Below are 26,069 nucleotides of genomic sequence, written 5' to 3'. Positions count from 1 at the left end.
TTAGTCAAGGTGCTGTACTTGAACTGTTGATTTGAAGGCAAGCATTGTGTATCCTTTGCTCTACCTTGAAATTCCACTGAGGTTTAAAAATAATGACTTATGTGTAACCTTGGCTTTTTAACTTTAAACATAAATGAATATGGAATTACCCTGTAATGTTTTTAATTCAAACCAGGCTTCATCAGTGACGTTGGTATAAATTAAACCCTTATTAATACCATGCTTAACTCTTTTCCAGGGCGTGAGCTCATTAAGTCTTAACGTTCAAGGGGTCTCCACACAAAGCACCATAATAATAGCTATACAACGGGGCAGGCTATTCTTTGTTATGTCCCATATGTCCTACCTTGGTTTAGATGAGGCATTGTGTTGTTTACTCATGGACTGTCGCTGTGTGTTCCAGCCTCAGAGTGCTGACTGCTACCAGTACCAGTATGACTCCAGCAGTGAAGTTAACTGGGGAAGCAGAGGTAATATCTCTCTACAAAACAAATGGTTTGCGGACAATGTCTTAATTGAATGCTTGGAACATTAATCTCCCTCTCTTTTCTTTATTTCTATGCTGGGTCCCCCCCCCCCCCCTCTCTCTCTCTCTCTCTCTCTCTTTTGCTCTCGCTCTGTCTCTGTCTCGGTCTCTGTCTCTCTCTCTCTCTCTCTCTCTCTCTCTCTCTCTCTCTCTCTCTTTCTTTTTCAATGCCCCTGACTCTTCTATCATTCCTGAACAGAATACCAGGTAGGGTTATCTTGTATTGAGTCTATGTCTCAAAATCTGTCATAAATATAAATATTTTTACTTAAGTTATTTTATATTGCAGTCAGTGATGCATGTTCTTTCCTACAGATTTATCCATATGAAGCACTCATTGTCACCACTAGAGGGCGGAATAAGCTCCCAAAAGACGTAAACAGAGCAAGACTGGAGGTAAGTGACTCAAGGGCACTTTATGGTTCCACGTTCACGCAACGCAAGGGGGTTACGGACCCCTTACGTCCTTGCAGACCCTCTTTACGTCCACCACAAGGGCCGGCGCAGAACCATAAACGTTTACGACTGCGTCGAAGCGTCTGCGTGGTCATTGCGTTGCGGGAACGTGGGACCATAAAAAGGCCTTCATGATGTACACTGGAAAAAACACAAAGAAATTTAAATGGGTTCCTGTATGAATTAATTTATGATATTGTGCATTGTTTTATAATACAACTTAAAGAAGAGCGTTTTAAAGTAATTAGCTGAGATTCTGTATTTGAAAAATAAATAGGCTATCGTTGAGGACATTATTTGAACATTAAGTCATTTAACCTAAATGTTATTAGGATTTGAAACTCATTCCAGACACATTTTCTACCACCTGTGGCTAAAAACATTGTTCAATATTAGAACTCAAACATCCAACATCTTGGTGTCATCAGATGTCACACATATCAAAGTTATGTACAATGTATTTATAGTTATGGCGATTAGTTGAGGAACTTTTACATCCCCCTGGCTGCTACTAACTCTACCATTGTGGGTGTGCATGCCTGCATGCTTGCGTGCGTGCGGGCGTGCGTGTGTTTGTGCATGCATGAGTGTGTGTGTATGCGCGTGTGTGTGGTATTTTTGCGTGCGTGCGTGCCTGCGTGTGTGCGTGTGTGTGTGTGCGTGCGTGCATGTATGTGTTTGTGCGTTTGGTGTCTCCCAGCGCCACCTGTCAGGGGAGGAGTTTGTCCAGGTGTTCGGGATGACGGTGGAGGACTTCGACCGGCTGGCTCTGTGGAAGAGGAACGAGCTGAAGAAGCAGGCTCGCCTCTTCTAACCGTGGGCCGCCCCCCCAGACCAGAGACCAGCCTTACCCCCCCCCCGCCCTCTCCTCTCCTGGTCCTGGTCCCCCTCTCCCGGGAGACACCGGGAGGGGAGAGAAAGAAAGAGAGGAGAAAGTGTGCTCCACGCCTATTCCACTGCCACGGCTGAAAATCTGTTCAATCTTATGGAACCAAATTCTGCCAAGCCCAGTCAGGATGACTGAGACACGGACACACTGCAAGAGACACACACACACACACACACACACACACACACACACACACACACACACACACACACACACACACACACACACACACTGATATACATGCGGGCAAGAGGATGGCCACACACACACAAACACACACGTCATGTACAGACGGAGGGATAGGAGTACATGGTGTGCGTACCTGACCGCGGGAGTGTGTTCCTGGGCATCGTTTGGGTCGCCGCTCACTCACCACTCTGACCAGCTTCACCGGCTGAGGTCTCATGAGCAGTAGTCTGTAGGCTGTTGTCGCCCTGTATAAGAGGTGTCGTATCTGTTTTGATAGGGAAGGAGGCGGGGCCTCTGGCGTCATGTGACATGTCATGTGACCACGGAGAGAGACAGAAACAGAGGCAGAGGACCTGTGTCGTGAGCACAGCAGCCACTCCGCAGTCCCTCTTTATTCATATTATTATAAACAAAAAGAAAAAGTTTCTGGCTTTGCCTTATTAAACCTGTTGTAACACTCCCTTTTGTTCTGAGTGTGCAGAACCAGCAAGCTGAATGAATGAATGTATTTGTGTAATTTGAGATGCTGGATTGATGAATGGACAGATGCATGAAAAGAGTAATGGAAGGACGGTTAGATAGATGAATGATCAGACGGACGGAATGCTGGATGCATGGATGGATGACTGTACAAAAGGTTGGCTTGATGAGTGGATGCTTTTGCTTTTCTTTGGATTTGATTTTAGGTGTGTGTGTGTGTGTGTGTGTGTGTGTGTGTGTGTGTGTGTGTGTGTGTGTGTGTGTGTGTGTGTGTGTGTGTGTGTGTGTGTGTGTGTGTGTGTGTGTGTGTGTGTGTGTGTGTGTGTGTGTGTTTCTCAGTGTGGTGTGTGTGTGTGTGTGTGTGTGTGTGTGTGTGTGTGTGTGTGTGTGTGTGTGCATGACATTAGATGATTTGTGTGAAAATGAAAAAAACCAAATGCACTTATGCACAATTTAGCAAAATGACTTCCTTGTTGGTCTCTGGTGAAAATGGAGGGTTTGTTTGTAGATACGGTTGACAACATAACTGATAAGCTAAAATAATTTATAATGGAGTAAAATAACGTCATGAAAAATACTTGCAACACTGTTCCCCTTTAGCCTACCATGTTTTTTAACTCTGACATTACAATAGCATCACGACACGATAGATAAATAAAGTGCAGGTCTTAGAAAGTTTTATTCAGAGCAATTTAAACAGTAGCCATATGTATAACACAACTGTTAATTGTTTCAAATGTTTACCGAATCATTTTGTAGCTTCCGATTGTTTTTCCTTTCAACTTCAGATTAAAATAAATACCCAGGGGTTTGGACTATTTTACTTTATTTTGCTATAAGTTTGACTTTATCACAAAAAATAATAAACTTTGAAACAGATTCTTTCTTGCATTGTAATCCTTTGGATGGTGCCTTCTTCATCTAGTCGCGAGCAGCGTTTAAGAATGCGTGTACACTGCACAACTCGTGTGATTGAGCGTGTAGGCTGTGCTCCAAACACACACACACACACACACACACACACACACACACACACACACAAACACTCTGACGCTCACACACTCTAGGACCCGGGAGTCGAGGACAGTGTCTACAATTTCAGATCCAATGCTACGCCTGTCAGCCAAGTGGGATAGTTAAGGGCAGCATTGCGACTTCTGCCTGCTTTGTGGGCATGCCCATATAGGCCATGCCAGGTGGTTATGTGTTCCAGTTCCAGAATTAACCGAATTCCAATCACTGCTGCTTCGACACCGCAAACCAGTTAAATGGACAAGGGCAAGAAATGTAAGTTATATTGTTGTTGCTAAATATGTTATCGTGTTCATTGTGATTAATGATATAGTTACGAGAGTATAGTTCAACAACGCTTGCTTTTTTTTTTCTCTCTCTTTTATCATCATTAAAGCTACAGAACATGAACTTTTGGAACTTTCGAAATTATTTTTTAATGCGTCTAATTGAACCCTGCGCACCGACTGCTGCACCCTCTCTGCAGCTGCCTGCAACCTCCGCAACTCCCTGCACCCTCCGCAACTCCGTGCATACCCACTTCAGCCCCCTGCCCCTCGACCACACAGCTGTAGGCCTACCTCCTGTAGGAGCTTTATGGCTGTTTGTAATGGGAAATATCGCAACCACCACAATTTTGAGCCACGGTGATTTTTTTCCATCACAGATGCATCTGCAATATCAGAACCATCGCACCGACCCCACCCTCTCCTCACATGTCCTGCATTCTGCCATGTCTTCATCCCGGATGATATAGCAGAATATGAATTATAGGGCGTAGGCCTACATCTTTTTTCTTTTTTTTACTTTCCTGTTTTCAACATGTTCTCATTTCTCAACTTGAGAGAATATTCAACTTGGTCCTGGGACAGATCTTCAGGTCCTCCCGTGTGGCGTCTGAGACGCAGAAAACGAAATGTTGACGCATAGTTCGATTGTTATTCCTGGAAGTGAATCTCACTTATCCCTAGTCAAGGAAAATACACAGCAATTGAGACGGGATTAAATCAGTTCACAGCACTGAAGCCGGTAATTGTTGTTTTATACCAGAGTACCACCGGCAGTTGGTTATTTTGTTAAACATCTGTGCTGATTTACCTCCGTGTTAGGGATGGGTGGGCTGGGCTGGGGAGGGGGTTGCTCATAAAACAAAGCTTCACTCTACCAGACAGACAAAGTGACCTCATGGGAAGAACATGAACTCGGGTTTTAGGTGAATTGGAGGATGAAATTAAGTATGCGACGGAGAAAGTTAAAGTCCAACTGACTAAACACAATGGAGTGACAGCATGCGAAGATAGTCTCAAATCCGACTGTCAAAATCGTAGCGGTTGCCATAGCCTACGTCATGGTGTGTTTTTAGAAGAGCTATAAAATCTGTTCCACTGCCCCCGCTGACAGCCCGGCGGGCAGGTACACACATGAAAGCGATTTGGAGGCCAAGGTTTATGGACAGTATTTTACTGTTTAAGACTAGAATGACTTGAGGTGAGGAGGGGAAACGGATACACTGCCTTTATGACCTGCTGATGATGATCATGATGATGTTTGCCCCTTCACTCTCTTGCTCTGGAAAAAAAAGAGGAGCAGGACATCTGGAGGTATTGCCGTTCAGTTGGAAAGGGAAAGGGTTTTCAGGGATACTACTGCTGACTACTATGGGCCAGCGTCAAGGTGTCAAGATTATTTGCTTGCTTGTTTGTTTGTTTGTTTGGCTTGCATTCAAGCACTGTCGTTGTGTGTTAGTGTGAATGGTTGAAACACATGGCATTATTTGCCGTTTCCAGGGGGTCACTATTGGTTTTAAGGGGGTCCCACAGTAGATGTATGCATTCTGTTTTCCAAACCTATTTTCCTCCAATGTGTGTGTGTGTGTGCGTGTGTGCGTGTGTGCGTGTGTGTGTGTGTGTGTGTGTGTGTGTGTGTGTGTGTGTGTGTGTGTGTGTGTGTGTGTGTCCGTGTGCTTGAGTAATTGTATGCGTGTGTGACATCCTACACGTGTCAGAGAACAGCTCTCTCAGGAAGTGTGTTGAACGGGATGTTTCCCCACTCGACGAGAGGTCTGGAACTATCTGTAGCTCTGCGTCGCTCGTTGAGGGATAACTTCCTCTCCCGTTCCCTTCTTCTAAGCCCTGCACTCCCTCCCGCCCACTCCCCAACAACTCACGCACACATACACACACTGACACACACACCACAGAAAGTTTTGTTTGGCGCAATCTTCTTGTTGCTAGCTTTTGGTTTGAGCAAGCGGCCATCGACGGCTGACTTTCCTCCCCGGGGTGAGCGTCTTGGCTCCTCTTGTATCTATATTTTGAGCCCCCTGATTTGCTGTCGTATAATCACTTTTTTTTTGGGGTTCGTTTTCAGGTTATTTGGGTGCCCTTTGTCCTCGTTGGGATGCTGAAAAGTTTATTGTTGTTGTGTCTGTGGCCATCTCAGTCTTGGGAACAAAAAAACAGCAAAAGCAGAAGGTTGTCGCTTGTTGTTTCCTTTGAATGCAATAAAGGTGCTGTACTGGGCAATGCGAGGAATTGCAGTGGCAGCGGTATTAGGTTAGAGCCCTATGTGTCCGCAGGCTTTCTGTAGGCATGCTATCCCTAGAGCCAGTTGCCAAACACCAACCTGCACCTTAATTGCATATATCGGTATTCACTGTGTGTCGTGTTGGTTAAATCTGCATCCGTAAATGTGTAGGAGCATTGAGAAGCCGACCATAATTTATACGCTGGGTTATAATATAATAACACGCATTAATACAATATCTATTTTTTGGGTAATACATTCCATATGATTGGACATTGTGTGTCTAGGCTTGCCACAGTGCTGCAGATTGCTCCTATTCTTTGCCTATTGGTTTCCCATTGGAGCGCACGGATGTGCGAATTGTAACTGCCAAAGCCATAGTGGGCGGGAGAGGGGAGAGGTTTTCCCCTCAGATGAGCATTACAGTGCAGGGATTGTCCCATACTGACTGTGATGAATCATGTATTTCCTGTGTCTGCTTGTCATACAGCCTATGTATAAACGTGGCATACAAGATAGGCCTATTATGGGTTCCTCACAGCACAGCAATCCATGAACAACACACACACACACACACACTTTGGTCATGCTGGTACAAGTTACTGAATAAACATAAACGGTACCCTCTCTGTGATAGGATAGCTTAGAATACCTCACATTCCACTGTGTCTGTGTGTGTGTGTGTGTGTGTGTGTGTGTGTGTATGTTTGTGTCTTTGTGTGTTTGTGTGTTTGTGAGTGTTTGTTAGTGTGTTTGTGTGTGTGTGTCTGTGTGTGTCTGTGTGTGTGTGTGTGTGTGTGTGTGTGTGTGTGTGTGTGTGTGTGTGTGTGTGTGTGTGTGTGTGTGTGTGCGTGAATGTGTGTGTGCGTGTGTATGTGTTTGTGTGTGTGTATGTGTGTGCATTTGTGCCACATCTGTGCAGTTAAATTCATGCAAAATTACATTTGATTGGGTTGTAGTGTGTGTGTGTGTGTGTGTGTGTGTGTGTGTGTGTGTGTGTGTGTGTGTGTGTGTGTGTGTGTGTGTGTGTGTGTGTGTGTGTGTGAGTGTGTGTGTGTGTGTGTGTGTGTGTGTGTGTGTGTGGGTTGCTGTGGACTGCCAGAAGCTCTTTAATGAGTATGTTTAGTTGCTCCACCTATAGGCTTTCTTCTCCTCCACCGACTCAAAGCAGAATGTATGAATAGAAATGTGGTCTTATTTTAGTTGTATTACCAGCAACAGGATAACCAAACGTTGTAGACAAAGGTATAGAGCTTGCAAACGGCCAAATCAATTTACATTTTAATACATACCCACCACACTTTGGTTGAGGTTTGTACAGACACCGGTGAATGGAACTGAGATTGATGAGGTATCACAGCTCGCTTTGTGTGTTGGTGAGTCTGCGTTGTACTTGGCGCATAATGTTTAAACATCCACTACATGCCAATAAGTGAGATTAACTGGACCATTCTGCAAAACGACAGACTGAATCGTATTCTTTATACACAGGTATGAAAAGACTGACTCTGCATAACAGGGGAACAAGAACTCCCGCGAGGCATGACCAATCATACAATCACATCACTGTGAACCGTTCTCCCTGAGATCCCCCCGGGGGCTTCGCTATTAGGGTGTTTTGAGATGTACGGGTGATAACAAAGGGCTAGGGGACCAGGCCGTCTGGGAGCAGCTGGGACAGGGCTTCCAGACAGTGATGGCCAGAGAGCAGCAGAGGAATTTGAGAAAAACAAACCAGTGCATATTGTCAGGACACACATTTCATACTTGACGCAAAAAGGCTTGAGGCTTTGTTCCTGTTTAACCATTCACACTGTGCTTTATTTAATTTGCATTTAGCATAATTAATTTGCTGTATTAGGCCTCTCTACCTCGGGGTGGAGATAAAGGAATGCTGTGGTGTGTGTGTGTGTGTGTGTGTGTGTGTGTGTGTGTGTGTGTGTGTGTGTGTGTGTGTGTGTGTGTGTGTGTGTGTGTGTGTGTGTGTGTGTGTGTGTGTGTGTGTGTGTGTGTGTGTGTGTGTGTGTGTGTGTGTGTGTGTGTGTGTGCATGTGGAATGGTGACAGATTTATGTGTAACTTGGTGTACGTTGGATTGCTTGTTGGGACAGGAGTTATCGAACCAGTAATTTGGATGTATAACGTTATGAGTCCATGAGATGTGATTTATGAGCTGTACATACTGACTGCACGGCAGTTGCAAGTGGCGCCGAAATATTATCAAGAGTAAAAAAAAACTAAATTAAGACACACAAAGATGTATGTCTTACTGATCTGCTTCTCCAGAACTTACATTTTGTTTGGATGATTATGTTTCCTTTTTTAAAAATGCCTTTTTGAAAGACATTTGGGAGTGATTTGTTCTTTCTGTCATTTGATTAACATAAAATAAGTTATTGCATCGTAACATTGCTTGACGCGGTACTCAACAATGTCGGTTGGCATAAGATGAAATTAAGCGCGGTATAAAAATGATGTTTTGAGGGTGTTTCATCGTGCTCTTGAACTATATAGTATGTTGATGATAGTATGATAGTACTGTTATCTTTGGCCCATTTGGTTTGTCATTGTTCCAAGTTTGCATCAGTGCTATCGGCTCTGGTCTGCTCCATGGTCCTACTGTAACTTCTGTGACTGCGGTCCTGGTTCTTGGTTAATTTCCTCCTCATGCACCTCCTCATTATGTGATTTTTTTCCCAACGATTGACTGACCGTAAAACAAAGTGGTCCTTCCTGAGCATCCAAAACTGTAACGTCTGCATGCATCATCGCGTCATTAAAAGTCAATCACCGTGACCTAACCGTGGGAAGAAGGTGGTGCATCGATGTCCCACTCGGAAAACACTACAATAGAAACTAAAATCCCCCTCCTAGCATTGGATTAACCATTCAAGGCAATATTATTCTTTCCAGGCCTGTATCTGTGTGTGTGTGTGTGTGTGTGTGTGTGTGTGTGTGTGTGTGTGTGTGTGTGTGTGTGTGTGTGTGTGTGTGTGTGTGTGTGTGTGTGTGTGTGTGTGTGTGTGTGTGTGTGTGTGTGTGTGTACAGATGGTCTGCATCACTCTAACAGCAGACAGCGATGGACAGAGTTGAGAGTAAATCACCATTAACAGTATGCCGTGGTAAACCGCCCAAAGCAGCCAGTAAACATGCTGTTGAGTTCATTGCATTCGCAAAAGGTCGTAGCTCTACGCTGTTCAGTTGGTAAGTCAATGTGTCCTCCCTTTCACGTCGCTCAGGCTTTACGCGTCCATAACAAATGAACATCGTAATGTTAACATGAAACACTTAGAAAAGGAGACATGTGTTATCGGTCACTCGTTTAGCAATGCTGCATCACCCTTGATGAAACGTTAAAATGATAAGAACTGTACATTGTGTCAAACGGTCTGCAAGTCTGTATGGTGCTCTCTGCAAATGTAACATTAATCGGAAAAATGGGACTCTGCATTCACGGACAATGCAGCCCCTTTTTCCCTTTCAAGAGAGAGAGCGAGACAGAGTGCGTGTGTGTGTGTCTATCTGTGTCTGTGTCTGTGTGTGTGTGTGTGTGTGTGTGTGTGTGTGTGTGTGTGTGTGTGTGTGTGTGTGTGTGTGTGTGTGTGTGTGTGTGTGTGTGTGTGTGTGTGTGTGTTTCTTTGCACACATTTTCTGTGTGTGTGTGTGTGTGTGTGTGTGTGTGTGTGTGTGTGTGCCTTTTGTCTGGGCTGGACCAGTGAAACTGTGTGTGTCGGATTGCAGAATAGCATCTCTTTCTCCGTCCCTGTGAGGGAAGCATAGCAGGGTGGTGATCTCATAGGACTTGGGGCAGAAGCAGAGCGAACAACGGCGGCCGGAGCTGTATGGTACCTTTGTCCGGCACCAGGCTCAGTGAAGCCGCTCTCTCTCTGGCCTAGCGGGACATGAAGGACATGGAGAAGACAGACGTTCATCCACACAAGACAAGACTGATATCTACACTCTGCTTAGGGTCCGCTTCTAAGAACCAGCGCTGAACTCTGCCCCCTGTACCCATGAATCATGGGAGCTGACAGCTGCATGTGAGGCTGGGGCTGTATTATTTTGATGATATGATAAACAATGGCATGCTGCCATGGTAACCCGGTGTTGAAGCCAGGGCAAAGCATCAGTGGCAGGGAGTAGGGTTTGAAGAATCCGACTTGAGATCATGCATCATTGCGTTTGCGTACGTTCATTTTAGTGAGTAATGACACAACACAAAAACACGTTTTGTGTATTTCCTTTTTTCAAACTCTGTTTCCACCCGCCTATTGAGTACGTCGTTGCCCTCCAATCAAAATGGCTGTGTCGAGACATGAATGAATGAATGTTTATTCGGTTCGACACGATAACATTCATTAGAGCAGGGCCTAGATCGAATGATCTCACCAGCTTTTGGAGGAAGACTCGGCAGCCTGGGTTCAGACATGCAGAGGGTCCTGTCCCAATAGGGAGAAAAGAACCTTGATGATGGGCCTTTGCAGCAATGTTATCACCACTGCCTCCTACAAGTGAGAGAAGCCAATCATTGAAGTGCATCGAAGCCCTGTAGTTATGGTTATCTGGAGGGAGGGTTCGAGGTGAGGGGGAGCTTCTGTGTGTGTGTGTGTGTGTGTGTGTGTGTGTGTGTGTGTGTGTGTGTGTGTGTGTGTGTGTGTGTGTGTGTGTGTGTGTGTGTGTGTGTGTGTGTGTGTGTGTGTGTGTGTGTGTGTGTGTGTGTGTGTGTGTGTGTGTGTGTGTGTGTGACTCTGTTTGTGTGGGGTGGGTGGGTGGGTCTGTGCATGTGCGTGACCACATGCACATGCTCAGTCAATTGTGAACATCAAAGCCTGTTGCAAATCCTCCTCGCTCTGTGGCCCTGACTTCAAAGACAGCCTTTATTCTTAAAACAGGTGAGCTGGAGTTGGAACTCAACTTCAATTTCTCTCTCCCAACCCCTTACCATCCAAGTCAGTATGAAAACCATTTAGCAGGCCCTGATGACCTCGCCCTGGAGTGCTTTAAACCGGTGGACCTCCTTGTTAGGGTCATTCAGGATATTAGCAGTGCACTGATGTAGCCAGGGGCTGCATCCGGGGAACACGAGGGCGGTCTACCGTGGTCATTGATCCTGGAGGGTGGCTATGGCCCTGGAAGCAGGAACAACACAGCATAAGGTGATTTATATGTTGGTCCGTATCAATCGACCGGTGGGTTTGAAGTGAGACGCGGACTCGGTAGTTGTGCGACAAAAAAGGAAACACACTTTTCCTGTGACCTCGTTCTCGGTGAACAAACACGAAGGAGGAGGTCAAAGTCAATGAGCTGCTTCCTTTTCTCCGTTGTTTTTGTTTTGCTTCTGCTGAACAAACAAACGTGTTTATTGGACGTCACGTGCATCTTAAGTCAACCCCGGCGGTGGTCCGTGTGGACTGGTTGTAGACGGGGAGGGTATAAGGCTACAGCCTCGTCGGAAACAACATAGTATCGTAGTTCTGAGGTCGGTGTATTCAAGGTCTTTGACTGCCATGGCCTCAAATACAATGACCTTGGCTGAGCAAAGGCCATCGCTTTACTCAGTCCCTAGTCCTTCCTTATTGTGTTGCATTCATCCAACAATACACTCCGTTGCACAGTGACCAATTCAATCCCCCCCCCTATTGTACAAAACGTATATAGCTGTAACGGGGTCGCTCTAGAGAGAGTGGAGCGGCAGGGTGGAAAGGGTTCGCTGACAGGAAGAGGATACAGAAGGCCGGAGGTGATATGTGATGTCATTCGGCCAAGACAGGAAGTCCATCTTCATAAGGGGGGAGCGAGAGGGGCATCCCCCTGCAGTTGGCCTGGCCATTCACTTTGCAGGAAAGGAAAAGCATTCTGTAGGCCGGGACATTGTCTGCAGAATCCAGAATCCAGAATCTGAGCTTGAATCTGCAAACTGCCTTTCAACAGCTCAAATGTGAAAATGACGAAACGGCAGCCGATCGCTGTGACTTTTTACTAATGGTCTACATTTTCTTGTCAATAGCAGAATAGAGTGGCGGAGGAGTTGAGTCACTAATCCCCTGTGTTTTTATCAGCTTACCTACCAGTCAATATTTACAGTTTGATGGCTCCAGCGAGCACCCAGCTATTGAATGCCCAGACATAGCGGGAGAGGGTGAGAGAGACAGAGAGAGAGAGTCACCACTCTGGAAATGCCTGGAATCTGAGGCTTCAGGGAGGGTAATTGAATCATGATAGGGCACAGGGTGCTGCTAAGGGGCATGCATTGTTTCTGCCGTTGCCTCACTGTGTGAGAAACCACAAGTACATCTGCTTTCACGGTCATCTGGTTTACCTCAGGTTGGCACAATTACACACCAAAACAAACACTAAATACAAACTGGAATGCACTCAGAACCCGACGGGAAAACCGACCCAAACGTTCCTATTGTCTATAGGATATTTTAGACCACGGCGCTGCGTTTGCCAATGATAATAGATCTCTTTTGAGAAAATGTTCATGCTTTCCGACAAGTCCCCGACATGTCTCTTGCCTCTGGCATGCATTTACCAACTGGTATAGATGTAATCTGATTCTATTTGGGTTTCATGTTTTCTGACAAATCTCAGGTTTTCTTCCTTTGATGATTCAGCTGAACTACAGTTTTGGGATATTCCGATGTTGCGGTTTTGGATCGGCGATAACATTCACGTTGTGATGCGTCAAGGCCACACATCACCCATGGCTTGTGCAATTGTGGTATATTCCTTCGGCGTGTACAGCAATAATTTGATGAGGGCGAGACAGAGACAGACAGAGGGACAGAGCGACTGCAGTGAACAGCACAGGTCAAGGGAACAGATTTCGTCTTGACACATGGTCTGGATACATTTGTTTCTTTAGCCCCTCTTGCCTCTCAATGTCTGTTCAGGTTGAGCAGCGGCCTCTGCCGTCCAAGAGCAATAAGGAAGAGAGGTAGACCTCCAAGCCACCGGTTGTGGCTTGAAAGAGAAACCCGCGATAGGGATCTCTTTTGTTGAATCATTCAGAAGTCTCTGTTTCTCTCCTCTGTGTCTTGGTTAGTGAGAGAACATTCCGCTGGACTGGGTGAATGTTATGAGGATGTTGCAGTACCACCAGTAATGAGAATGGTAGCATTGAATATGTCATATACCTCTTATGGCCTCTTAGTGTTCCAACAGTTTTTGGAAACTATTGTGCAATATTGTTCATAATCTTTGTCTTTCTGGGTATGCATTGTCTGTTATTTGGTTTTTAAAGGTAGGGTAGGCAATTCATTTATTTTAGGATTTTTGGTCAATTTTGAGCATCAATAGGTCAAATTTTCTGCCAAAAGTGAAATTATTAGATGGCTTACCTGTCTGTCAATCTACCTTCCCAGCTACCTATGCGCTCTATGCCCATGCATTCATTGTACATCTCCACAAGGCTAGGTAAACCAATTGCTAAAGCTAGCGAGCTAATCACATCTTTATTGCGAGAGTCTTTGCAGAGAGGCCTTAAGGAAGAGTCGGGTTGTTTTTTCTATCTTTCTCTGGCGTGCGTCTCTAAATTCCCTCCCCTAGCTTTAAGCCTGCCCCCGGCTGTAACCCAGCTCCGGCTGTGCTACACGGAAGTTCAAAAGAATTCAGCTGTAATCAGGCTAACCCTTGTGTTTGATTGGCGTACTTACTAACAAGCAACCAGCAGGGGAAAATAATGAAAAACACATCATTAAGATATAGTTTCTCGGTATCTGGATGATTCACCGATGAAGCAATTGTGTGCTCTTTGTTTGTGATGTGTGATGACTGGGAGAGGGAGAGAGGGGGGAGGGGGGGGGGGAGAGGGAGAGAGGGGGGAGGGGGGGGGGGGGGGGAGAGGGAGAGAAGGGGGGGGGGGTCAGACTGGATGCAACATGTTGCCTTGTGTGGAGGGCCTGTGGGGTGCACAGCCCCGGGCTAGGGATCCACGTGCGGGGGAACTGTCTCAACTTGTTCCCTCCACGCCCCCCCCCCCCCCCCCCCCCCCCACTCAGTGTTCAACATGCCCCCACACTCTGCCTTACCTCTGCACACACACAAACTCACACGCACATACACACACACAGACAGGGACTTACACACACACACACACACACACACACACACACATTCATAAAAACACACACACACACACACACACACAGACACACACACACACACACACACACACACACACACACACACACACACACACACACACACACACACACACACACACACACACACATTCATAAAAACACACACACACACACATGTATATGTTTCTCACGCATTGCACACACACATATACACACACACACACACACGTGCCACACAAACACGTACACACACACACGTGTCACACACACACACACACACACACACACACAAACACTCAACCACGCACTAACTCACTCACAACACATGCACAGTTATCTACTCTACTAAGTTATTGAATGAGGTCAGACTTGGGCAATATTGGTTTTTCATACAAAGCATCATCCAACTCCACAGACAAAGTTAAACATTTATAACCAGGTAGGGACCACAGAGGCAAAGAATGTGAGTTACCTATTACAGTTACACACAGTGTGTGTGTGTGTGTGTGTGTGTGTGTGTGTGTGTGTGTGTGTGTGTGTGTGTGTGTGTGTGTGTGTGTGTGTGTGTGTGTGTGTGTTTACACAGTATAGCCATTCCCAGGTGCTACACGATCTTTAGGATTAAAGGAGTGGGGGGCCTTTAGTGGGGAGGGGGCACACACACACACACACACACACACACACACACACACACACACACACACACACACACACACACACACACACACACACACACACACACACACACACACACACACACACACACACACACACACACAAACAGAAGGCCATCCCCCACTGACAGAGAGAGGGAGAAGGCCAGAACGAATGAGATATAGAAAGAGAGAAAGATAAATGTTTTGGAGAAAGAGAGAAAGAAAAGTTGAGAGAGAGAGAGAGAGAGAGAGAGAGAGAGAGAGAGAGAGAGAGAGAGAGAGAGAGAGAGAGAGAGAGAGAGAGAGAGAGAGAGAGAGAGAGAGAGAGAAAAAAGTCAAACAGGCGGGGATGTATAGAAAGATAACAGATCAGAAAAGGGGGGAGGGAGTGAAGCACCCACCTTACCTCCCTCCCTCCCTCCCTCCCTCCCTCCCTCCCTCCCTTCCCCCATTCCTCCCTCCCTTCCCCAGAGAAACAGCAGACAGAGCAAAGCTCACCTCCCCAACACAAAGGCACGGTGGGACGGGGCGGCTCTCAGGGTCTGTTGGCTGGACTACCTCTGCTGTGAGGTGCATGCATGACCCGGCGGGCTCCTCTCTCTCTCTCTCTCTCTCCAGCGCTAGACTATGGTCGGACTATCATCCACTGCTCCAGAGGGTGAGTGCCAAAAAGGAGAAGTTAATGCTCTATTTACCGACCGCTGGTGTCATCCCAGCAGTTGTTCGTTTATTCATGTCTTAAAACATGTAAATGCAGTCTTAAGGTACGTCAATGTGTGCCGGGAGACGCAGCGCTGAAAGGTTTGGTGAAGGTTTTTTTTGAAGGAGACAAATTGGCAGAGAGCTGCTCCATGTTTACTTTTGCGTCTGTGGCTGTTTTGTATCAAGTGGCATTCTGTGTTTACCAAAGCCTCATGTGTGGTTCTTGAAGTATGGTAGTGGTTGTAGGTTGGAAGTAGCAGCCAAACAGGGGCATTGCAATCTGATAACCTTCTGTGTGGGGGCCGATGTGGGATCCGGGAGCTGTGAACCGATAAATAAAAATAGAGAAGTTGGTTTTGTGGTTGTGGTGGTTGTGGTCGTTTGTTTATATATGTAGATTCATTGGACGGGAAGGTAAAGTGTGCAGTCAGCACTTAGGGAGCTGAAGGCGTGAAGGTACAGAGTGGAAATCCTCCTCTCCTCCACCTTATTGAGGTCACTAGGTTGTTCCTACCAGCGATCACAAGGCATGTTAGCACAGGTGCCCAGTGGGCTGACATGGCTCTCTCTCTCTCTCTCTCTCTCTCTCTCTCTCTCTCTCTCTCTCTCTCCCTCCCTCTCTCCTCTGTTAAGTCTCTTGATCTCTCCCCGCCCCCCCCCCCTCCTTCTCTCTCTCTCTCTCTTCTGTTAAGTATCTCTTTCTCTCTCTCTCTCTCAGAGAGCCCTCAAAATGCAGAGTAGGTAAAAAGTTTTTCATGGGCCAAAGTTAAACAAACTCCTCCATTGGCACACACATACCCCCAACACTATAACACACACGCACGCACGCACGCTGCACGCACGTACGCACGCACGCACGCACGCACGCACGCACGCACGCACGCACGCACGCACGCACGCACGCACGCGCGCACGCACACACGCACAGACTCTTTAAACCAAAGCAAATAAAGTCTCCTAAGAGTTTTTCAGGGATTGTCAAACAAGTGTGAGACAGTTGAGACAGTCCATCTACCCCGTGGCGTTGATGCGGTGGCACCTGCTCTCTTCAGGGGAATCTCCCGGTCTCCATCTTGTTTATGTCTTAAGGTCTTCTCATCTCCCCCTCTCTGATTAGGAAGAGCCTTTTGATTAGGTTCTCCAACGAGGGTACTTATATTGTTCGGTGTGATCCTCCAAATGATTCAAGCTTTGGATGTCTACTTTGAGTTTCTTGTTTTTTGTGTGCGTGTGGGGGTGAGCGCGTGTGTAAACGCGGGAAAATCCCTCAGAGCCGTACGGCTACACAGCTTAAAATGTGGTTTATCTTGCTTGAAACATCTACATCTTACACACACACACATGCACGCAGTCCTTAGTTTGGTAACTTTCAAAAGGAAGATCCCAGGAGATTTGAGAGATTGAGGGTTCTTGTGTTGTCAGTGCGTGGGAAGCCGGTCGCGGTTTGGCTGTGGCCGTATGGACTTCATTATGTGGCTCAGTACTCCTGACGATGGGATTTAAGAGGAAGTTGTGTGGGCACACTATTTGGACTAGAGTCATTTGACTGACACTTTAATCCAAAGGGATTCGATTCAATCCCTTTGGATTTAATCCAATCCAATTGCCCTCAAGGTTCAATCTTGCTCAAGGTTGCCTACAGGTAGATTGCATACATCGGGCCCCTCATATATCCTCCGTTGTCAAGCTGGCACACACAACCAGGGGGGACACCCCCAACAATCCTCATCGTCAGATGGAATGGAGGCCCATGGAAAGTGCTGCAGCATGGTCTTTGTTCCCAGGCCTCCGCCCGCTCCTCTGCCTCTCCATTCCCCTTCCCCCTGCCACTGGGCTCTCCGTCTGGACTGGAGCTGTGGTGCTTCACCTATCCTCAGTCTAAGCGTCTCACGCTGTCGATGACGGCCTCCTGGCTGCACCCTCCAGACTTCATGGGGGGAAACCCGGCTCTGAGTCTGAAACAGCTGGAGTGCCTGGCCCCGAGTTCCAGCAGTGGTGGACCCCGGCCAACACATCCTCCCCACCCCCCTCTCTCCTAGCCTGCCTCTGTGATGTGAACCGGGGACGTAATAAACAGTCCTGACGGGGCTCCGCTGCTTGGATCCGTGTCCTTGCTGCCAGCGGGCTCGGTGCGAACGAGCATGCTGCTTCCATTACAATGGGAGGAAGTCTCGGCCGTTAAAGGGTGGAAGGGGCTGGATGCACGCTGAGCACCGTGCGCCTAGGTGCAACCGCCGCGGCCGCTGCCAAATTGGTGTTTCTCTGCGGGGCATTGTAAACGCTCAGAGGAAGACCCACCTCAGGAAAGTATGTCTCAGGGAGTGGAAGCAGATCTTTGTGTGAATTGCACTTTCTCTCTGTTTTTTTCTTCTGTTTTTTGTTTATTTCTGTCTGGCTTTCATTCTCTTTTTTCGAGAAGGTGTCCTTCTCGTTTTAGTTTTATCTCTGTCTTTTTCTCTAAAGACAGGGGGGGGGGGGAAGCACTGCTCTCTCTCTCTCTCTCTCTCTCTCTCTCTCTCTCTCTCTCTCTCTCTCTCTCTCTCTCTCTCTCTCTCTCTCTCTAGCTCTCTCTTTTCTCTCTCTCTATCTCCAGGGTAAGAGAGCAGCACGCCCTTTTACATATTTAAGGAGTACCAGATACATCCACTGTGTAGCTTATCAGGAATGCTTGCCTGTCAGTAGAAGTTAAACACGAGATTACTCTCATATACCACTGGCCAACAATGCACAGATACAAAGGGGACCTTATTTAACCACACACACACACACACACACACACACACACACACACACACACACACACACACACACACACACACACACACACACACACACACACACACACACACACACACAGACGCACGCACACACACACACACACACACACACACACACACACACACACACACACACACACACACACACACACACACACACACACACACACACACACACACACACACACACACACAACAAAGAACCGCTTTGGTGATGCGTGTCAAAAGGTAAACGTTGCATTTGAGCCTTTGAGTGCCCTTTGCATTCAGGTGTGTGTGTGTGTGTGTGTTTGTGTGTGTGTGTGTATGTGTAATGTGCATCCTCCCCACCTCCGGCCAGGGGTCCGTCCTGTGGCTGACCTCTGAAGCAGTCATGGTTGAGCAGGTCTAATGGGGCTGGGCTGTGACCATGGGACAGTAGAGTGGGGGGGCGGGGGGGGGAGAGGGGGGGAGGGGCGAGGGAGGGAGGGGTGAGGGAGGACAAGTGTGCCGATGGTGACTCAGTTATCAGACAAAAAGGAGGGAACGGAACTCTAGAAAGATTGAAATAAGGACAAAAAGGCTTTTCTAAATCGAAAGATACGATTTCTAGGAAGAAAGAATGAAAGAGCATCTTGAATTTTTATTTTTTTATATTATTCTTTTTTTGAAGAAATAAATTGCAGGATGGAAGTATGGAAGGGAAAGGGGGGGATTGCAGCAAGAACAAAAAGCAAAAGAGAAAATAAACGACGTGACAGAGTCAAGAACGATTAGACACGATGGTGTTTTGGTTTGTGGGAAAAGCTAGTTACTCAATCAGGTTACTTACGCCCTGCACTCAAATAATGAAAATACCACACACACACACACACACACACACACACACACACACACACACACACACACACACACACACACACACACACACACACACACACACACACACACACACACACACACACACACACACACACACACACACACACACACACACATACCTCCCACTCTAACCCCCCCCCCAGTGTTTATACATGCGTGCACACATGAAGCTCCCACACATACACACCCTTTTACTCACACAAACACCAATATAACAGCCCGTCCTCCCAGGCAGGTCCCAGACCTGTCTCATGCTCCATGTTGTACTCCCGCTCTGGGAGCGCCACACGTTTATTTGAGTTACTCGCAGGTCAGTGAGTGTCCCTATGACCGCGTCTCGCATCCTTCCCCTCCATACGTCAACCCCTATATCCCTTCACACAAAAGTGTGTGTCTTGCGTGGTTTTACGGAGCCTTAGTGAGTTGTAGTCTGCGCTGCAACATGTGTTGGCCGATAAAGAGGTCCTCCTTCGTGTGAATCATCCTGCGACCGCTACAGTGTGTGTTTTGGCCTACATCGTACGTCCTGCATGTGGTCCTAGACTCCCCTTTTTTCCTGCCAAAATCAGTAGTGTTGTGTTTAACCCATAACCCTCAATACAACACTAGGGATTATGATAGAAAGCTCTTGGCTTTTAAAAGTATCGTAGGTGCCAGTTGATTCGAACGTTGAGCGAGTTACCATGCGAGCAGTGTGGACTTGGTTCATGAGGAGAATTGAACCGCTCCAGAAGAGCTTATTATGTTGATTGGCATGTTAGGTTCCCGCCTAAAGACAAAACATTTGGTGAGTTAGACGCTTGTTTAGAACCGCTAACCTAGCACGGTCATTTCTAATCAGTAAAGCCGTTTGGTGTAAGTGTGGCCTTTGGAAATGACCTCCCTGGTCGTGTTTAGTCTGGTTATTAGAGAGGGGGGTGTTGTTAGGGGGGCTGGAGGATGCTGACATGCTGTGAAATTTTGTGACACGGGCACTGAAAGTCAGATCCGGGGAGCGCTTGAAAAGGAGACGTTTTGATACTCATCTGGTGTTTGTTTAAAGTAGGCCGGGTCGACTGTGACCCGTACCCTAACGCACTGACCTTCCCTCTCTGACCTTTAACCTCCCCCCCTCCCTGTGGGTTTAGCGATGGAGGTGCTGGTGAGCGAGCTGTCCGCCCTGCTGAAGCTGCTGGACCAGGAGACGCTCAGCGCCTCCACCCAGGAGAAGAAGAGCTCCGTCCGCAAGCTGCTGCAGCAGATCAGCCCGGCAGGTCAGCAGCTGACTGACTGACTGACTGACTGACTGACTGACTGCCGACTGAATGACTGACTGACTGACTGACTGACTGACTGACTGACTGACTGACTGACTGACTGACTGACTGACTGACTGACTGACTGCCTGACTGACTGACTGCCGACTGAATGAATGACTGACTCACTGACTGACTGACTGACTGCCGACTGAATGACTAACTAACTGACTGACATGACTGATATGTTCGCTAGCCGAACGATGGTCCAGTCTGCTTGGCTGACTGACTGACTGACTGACTTGTTTGCTGGCCGACTGATGGTCCTGTCTAGTTGCCTGGTTAACAGACTGAATGATTGGTTGGCTGGCTGGCCTTGCAGTCTGACTAACATTAACTAAAGTCATTTCTTACCATGCATATAACACAGCTACATTGGGGCCTGTATAAAGATAAAATCCTAAAGGGAAGTGAACACATACACACACGGACCCAAGGTACCTTTTTACCCGGTGCTGTGAACGAGCAGCACTGCCTCCCTGAGAAGAATACTGAGTGGTGTACCCCAAGCCTCAGAGTTAAAGACTGTCGATGGTGTTTCAAACTTTGTTCAAGTTACATATTTCTTTCGTCTTCTTCCAGTGACGGGAACAGACTACATATACATGAACATGCCGGTGTATGGGAACGGCACCAGCTTTGTAGAGTCCCTCTTCGAGACGTTTGGTAAGTGTGTGTGTGCACGCGCTGTGGTTGATCCGCTGTGAAATACGCGCTCCCTCGTGAATGAGAATGAGATTCAAGCGTTTTTATCCTCTTCTCCGCAGACTGTGACCTGGCGGATCTCAGAGAAGCAACAGAGGACACCAAGCAAGACCAGCAGTCGCTAATCAACGAGACAGACGCTCCACAACAGGCATGTGACAGCCATCCATCCATCCACCCATTCATTCATCACTCTATCCTTCTCTACATCCATCCCTCTATCCATGTATCTATCGGTCTATCCATACATCCATTCTACCATCCATCCATCCATGGCAGGGACTCATCCGTCCTGATTGGCATGTATTTGGAGGTTAAGGGGGACATCTGAATACCAAGAGAAAACCCCCGTTAATACTGGTGGGAGGACTTCACACGATGGAGAATCAAACCTGTATCTCCACAGCTTTGTTGGTGTTATCCATCGATGTACCCCTCCAGCTATACGTAACCCTTCATTTGTTATCTGTAGTATTATGGATGCTGCGCTCTGCACTGTTTGGATGAGACGGTTGTGTTTCCGTCAGATAGGAGTTATAGCACAGATAATACAGATGTATGTTTGACCGTCAGCCCGGGAGTCAAGGCCACCTGTCCAACCGCAGGACGGTTAGAGTTACGACGCTCTCCGTCTTCCTGTCACCCCTCCCCACCCGTCCGTGCACGAACCCCCAGTGGAGAATGAATAATAGAGTGGAGGCTTTGCTGTTTAAAAGCGCAGCCCAGGAGTGGGGCTTGAAACCAAGAAACAAACGGATGTGGCAAGAGAGAGAGAAAGAAAAATAACCAAACGGCAGGAGAGAGAGTGAGAGAGGGAGGAATGGAGAGAGAGAGGGAGAAATGGAGAGAGAGAGAGAGAGAGAGGGAGGAATGGAGAGAGAGAGAGAGAGAGAGTGAGAGAGGGAGGAATGGAGAGAGAGAGAGGGAGAAATGGAGAGAGAGAGAGAGAGGGAGGAATGGAGAGAGAGAAGGGGAGGAATGGAGAGAGAGAGAGAGAGAGGGAGGAATGGAGAGAGAGAGGGAGAAATGGAGAGAGAGAGAGAGAGAGGGAGGAATGGAGAGAGAGAGAGAAATGGAGAGAGAGAGAGAGAGGGAGGAATGGAGAGAGAGAGGGAGAAATGGAGAGAGAGAAGGGACGAAGAAAGAAAAGAGAGAGAATGGGGGAAAAAGGAGAGAGAGAAGGGGAGAAAGGAGAGAGAGAGAGAAGGGGAGAAAGGGAGAGTGAGAGAAGTGGAGAAAAAGGAGAGAGAGAGCTTGAGAGGGAGAGAGAGAGAGAGAGAGAACTGTGCACACGTGCATGTCACGTCGTGCACCGTCCAAGAATTTTTATTAAGACCCTTGCCGTTTTAACGAGCACCCTCCCTGATCCGAGCCGTAAACCTCGTCCACGCTACATGAATAACTCCCGCCGCTGTGGGCCTGTGCAGTCCCCCCTGGAGACGCACATGACGTGTTTATCGCAATCTGCACAGCCTTCTATTCTACCGGGGGTTGTTTGCTTTGGGGGGAACGATGGAGGAATCATCAAGACAAAGAGTGCATGAGGTTGACGGTCCGTATCCTCCTGCCTGTTCTCTCTAGAGCGCCGCGAGCCCCACAACTCCACGCCCGACGGCGGCTCCTCGCTCGGCTCCTCCTCTCTCGGCTCCCCCTCTTCTTTTGGCTCCTCCCTCGGCTCCTCCCCTTCCGACCACGCCTCCTCCAGAGGATTACTACGAAGTGGCGCTGCCCCTCAGTCCCGGAGCCACGCCAGAGTACATCGTCACCCGAGGTCAGCGGCTCCTTCAGCCTCCCGGGGAGGGGGTTTGAAGGTCTCGTGGTGCAGGGTGGCTCCCAATGCCAACGGTTCTGGGTCTGCAATCCCCATCCCTGTAGTCGGCCTGTAGGCATCCTAGATTCATATTGGATTGATTCCTATTTACATCCTCTGAGTCTACCCTCTACCTATAGGCCTCCAGGCCTGCTAGAGTATTACTACTATCCTCCACCTGCTCCCGATTTATTATAAATCTGAAAAAATTATGGTTTGGATAATAGCGTCTGCTAAATGAACAAATCCTGCTATAATTCTGCAACAAAGTCTGTTTGTTTCTATACTCATGTAAACAGCGTAGGAGCTCTGTAGCAGTTTTTCACTTATCAATGAAGAAGGTTCACTTGAACTAATGAGGGGTTCATTTTGTTGTCTTGCAACATTTCCAGGCAGCTGCAGCCCTCCTAACTCCATAGAGGACGGCTACGAGGACGCCGACAGCAACTACCCCCCATCCTGTGTGACCCCGGGCCGCAAGAACTCCTGTGAGTCAGCGCTCAAGTCGACAGCACTCAGGCCACAAGTTAGCAGCACTCTGACCACAAGTTAACAGCACTCTGACCACAAGTTAACAGCACTCTGACCACAAGTTAACAGCACTCTGACCACAAGTTAACGAGGTTATAGCACAGTGTGTGTGGGGGGGGGGGGGGGGGGTTCCTGGAAGACCTGTTTGTGCAGGGCTTACGCACACGTACACGCACGGACGTAGTCATGGAGGATCCTCGTTCTCAAAACACACACACAAACGCACCCAAAAAACATGCACACATGAAGCTTGAACAAATGTAAACACGCACACAGATACACACACAAGCACACAGTCATGTGCATGAGCACACACACAAACACAATTTACACCTACAGAACCATTCCAGATGTTTTTCACAGGGTCACACACACACACACACACACACACACACACACACACACACACACACACACACACACACACACACACACACGAACACACACACACACACACACACACACACACACACACACACACACACACACACACACACACACACACACACACACACACACACACGTACACCACAGACAATAAGAACCACAATCCCCGCCCCTTCCTTCCGTTGCCCCGGCAGACAACGACTCGGACCCGCTGAGCAGCTCCTATGAGTCCTACGAGGAGGAGGAGGAGGACCGGGGGCCCGGGGCCCCGCCCCTCACCCACCAGTGGCCCTCAGACGAGAGCTCCATGCCCCCCGCCCGGGACTGCCGCATCTGCGCCTTCCTGCTGCGCAAGAAGCGCTTCGGCCAGTGGGCCAAACAGCTCACCGTCATACGGGAGAACAGGCTGCAGGTGGGCCGAGGGGCGGTGACACACGCACACACACACACACACACACACGCACACACGCACACGCGCACGCGCACGCACACGCACGCACACACACACACACACACACGCACACGCACACGCACGTACACACACACACACACGCACGTACACTCACTCACAGACAACACAAATAGACCACGACAACACATCCACACTCGTACTGGTCAACTCGATTCTCTAGAGGTCTAGTGTCAGATAAAGTTCGCGCTTTCAGTTAGAAGGATGGTGTTATTCTTGGGATTACGCCAACCAAGCCACGGATAAATCCCAGCAGGCATGACCAAACGGGTTACCTGCTGCTACACGAGTGAACTTCTCTCCTGAGGATGCGAAGCAAACCACAGGTACTGTGGTAGAACGCTCGACAAAAAAGTGCATTGCCGTTGTGTCAACGCGGCTGATATCAGGGTTAGGCACCTGGGAGCGTTTCCTCTGAACGTGATCCGTTAGCCTTGCCCGCCCCCCCCCCCCCCCTCATCCAGAACGCCTCTTTCCAGGCTCCACAGCCCTTCATTAAGCCTGTGGTTTAACTGTGCCCCGCCCCCTGCAGTGCTACAAGAGCTCCAAGGACGTGGTCCCCTACGTGGACCTGCTGCTGCCCATGTGCACCGTGGTCTACGCCCCCAAGGACAGCAAGCGCAAGAGGCACGAGCTGCGCTTCACCCTGCCCAACGGGGAAGGCCTGGTCCTGGCCGCGCAGAGCAAGGAGCAGGCCCACCGCTGGCTCCGGGTGAGTTGTGTGCGTCTGTGTGTGTGTGTGTGTGTGCGTGTGTGTGTGTGTGTGTGTGTGTGTGTGTGTGTGTGTGTGTGTGTGTGTGTGTGTGTGTGTGTGTGTGTGTGTGTGTGTGTGTGTGTGTGTGTGTGTGTGTTGGTGCGTGCATGCGTGCGTGCGTGCGTGCGTGAGTGTGTCTGTGTGTCTGTGTGTGTGTGTGTGTGTGTGTGTTGGTGCGTGCGTGTCTGTGTGTCTGTGTGTGTGCGTGTGTGTGTGTGTGTGTGTGTGTTTAGTTGTGTGTGTGTGCATTAGCGTCACATCCCCTCAATCCATTTGCGTTACAAATGGATGAGCGCCTTGTGTAAGCACATAATAAATGAGTACGTTTTATTTATAAAGCCCATTTACACACACAGCATAAGTGGCTCTCGGAGAATGAAGCTAGCATGCGTGTGGTTCCCGCAGGTCGTGAGTGAGGTGAGCGGGCCTGGGGTCGGCGCAGAGGAGCCCTCGTCCCCCATCATCAAGAGGAAGGCAGAGCTCGACAAGGTAATGAAAGGCTCCCGTCCCCCCCTGTCATCACCCAGCCAGTGAAACTTAGTCAGGGTGGGAGACTTGCTACTTGCGTGTGGGTAACGATTGCAGAGGTTGACTTATCGCAGCTGTAATTATGTTTACCTTTAATTAACAATGCGCGCATTATTTGTGAGTTGAAGTCAGTCAGCCCTACAGTCAGTCAATCAGTCATCGTTAAAGTCAGTCAGACAGCCACTCAGTCCGACGGACAACAATGTGAATGACGCATCTGTAGTGATTGATTGATCGTGTGTGTGTGTGTGTGTGTGTGTGTGTGTGTGTGTGTGTGTGTGCGTGTGCGTGTGCGTGTGCGTGTGCGTGTGCGTGTGTGTGTGTGTGTGTGTGTGCTTCAGAGGTTGTCCGCTGAGAAGAACACCTCTGATTCCGACAGTGTTGGGTTCTCTACAGTGGACAGTCGAGACAATGGTAAGACTCTGAACTC

The 26,069-nt window shown here is 48.2% G+C and overlaps 2 protein-coding genes across 3 annotated transcripts in view; both read left to right on the top strand.

The window, feature by feature from the left end:
* Positions 1 to 3,385, top strand: part of ablim3 (actin binding LIM protein family, member 3) — a 47,375-nt gene extending 43,990 nt beyond the window's left edge. Inside the window, exons 19-22 of the mRNA XM_056600992.1 lie at positions 404 to 470; positions 726 to 733; positions 842 to 922; positions 1,683 to 3,385. Of these exons, the coding sequence (XP_056456967.1) occupies positions 404 to 470; positions 726 to 733; positions 842 to 922; positions 1,683 to 1,796 (270 nt within the window). The 3' untranslated portion in view covers positions 1,797 to 3,385. The remainder of the gene's footprint in view (positions 1 to 403; positions 471 to 725; positions 734 to 841; positions 923 to 1,682) is intronic.
* Positions 3,386 to 3,618: 233 nt separating this feature from the next.
* afap1l1a (actin filament associated protein 1-like 1a) overlaps positions 3,619 to 26,069 on the top strand; it is a 31,912-nt gene continuing 9,461 nt past the window's right edge. The window contains exons 1-10 of one of the 2 annotated variants that reach the window (XM_056600459.1): positions 3,619 to 3,827; positions 20,288 to 20,413; positions 21,038 to 21,121; positions 21,223 to 21,311; positions 22,742 to 22,931; positions 23,363 to 23,458; positions 24,083 to 24,300; positions 24,890 to 25,069; positions 25,517 to 25,600; positions 25,981 to 26,053. In XM_056600459.1, coding sequence (XP_056456434.1) covers positions 3,809 to 3,827; positions 20,288 to 20,413; positions 21,038 to 21,121; positions 21,223 to 21,311; positions 22,742 to 22,931; positions 23,363 to 23,458; positions 24,083 to 24,300; positions 24,890 to 25,069; positions 25,517 to 25,600; positions 25,981 to 26,053 — 1,159 coding nt within the window. In that variant the 5' untranslated portion in view covers positions 3,619 to 3,808. Of the gene's footprint in view, positions 3,828 to 15,312; positions 15,479 to 20,287; positions 20,414 to 21,037; positions 21,122 to 21,222; positions 21,312 to 22,741; positions 22,932 to 23,362; positions 23,459 to 24,082; positions 24,301 to 24,889; positions 25,070 to 25,516; positions 25,601 to 25,980; positions 26,054 to 26,069 lie in introns of those variants that run through there. The other variant, XM_056600458.1, reaches the window with a different exon arrangement.

Source organism: Gadus chalcogrammus, chromosome 10 (assembly GCF_026213295.1).
Source record: "Gadus chalcogrammus isolate NIFS_2021 chromosome 10, NIFS_Gcha_1.0, whole genome shotgun sequence".
Classification (NCBI taxonomy): Eukaryota; Metazoa; Chordata; class Actinopteri; order Gadiformes; family Gadidae; genus Gadus; species Gadus chalcogrammus.
The sequence above is the reverse complement of the archived record's forward strand: the minus strand, read 5'-3'. Positions and strand labels throughout refer to the sequence as shown.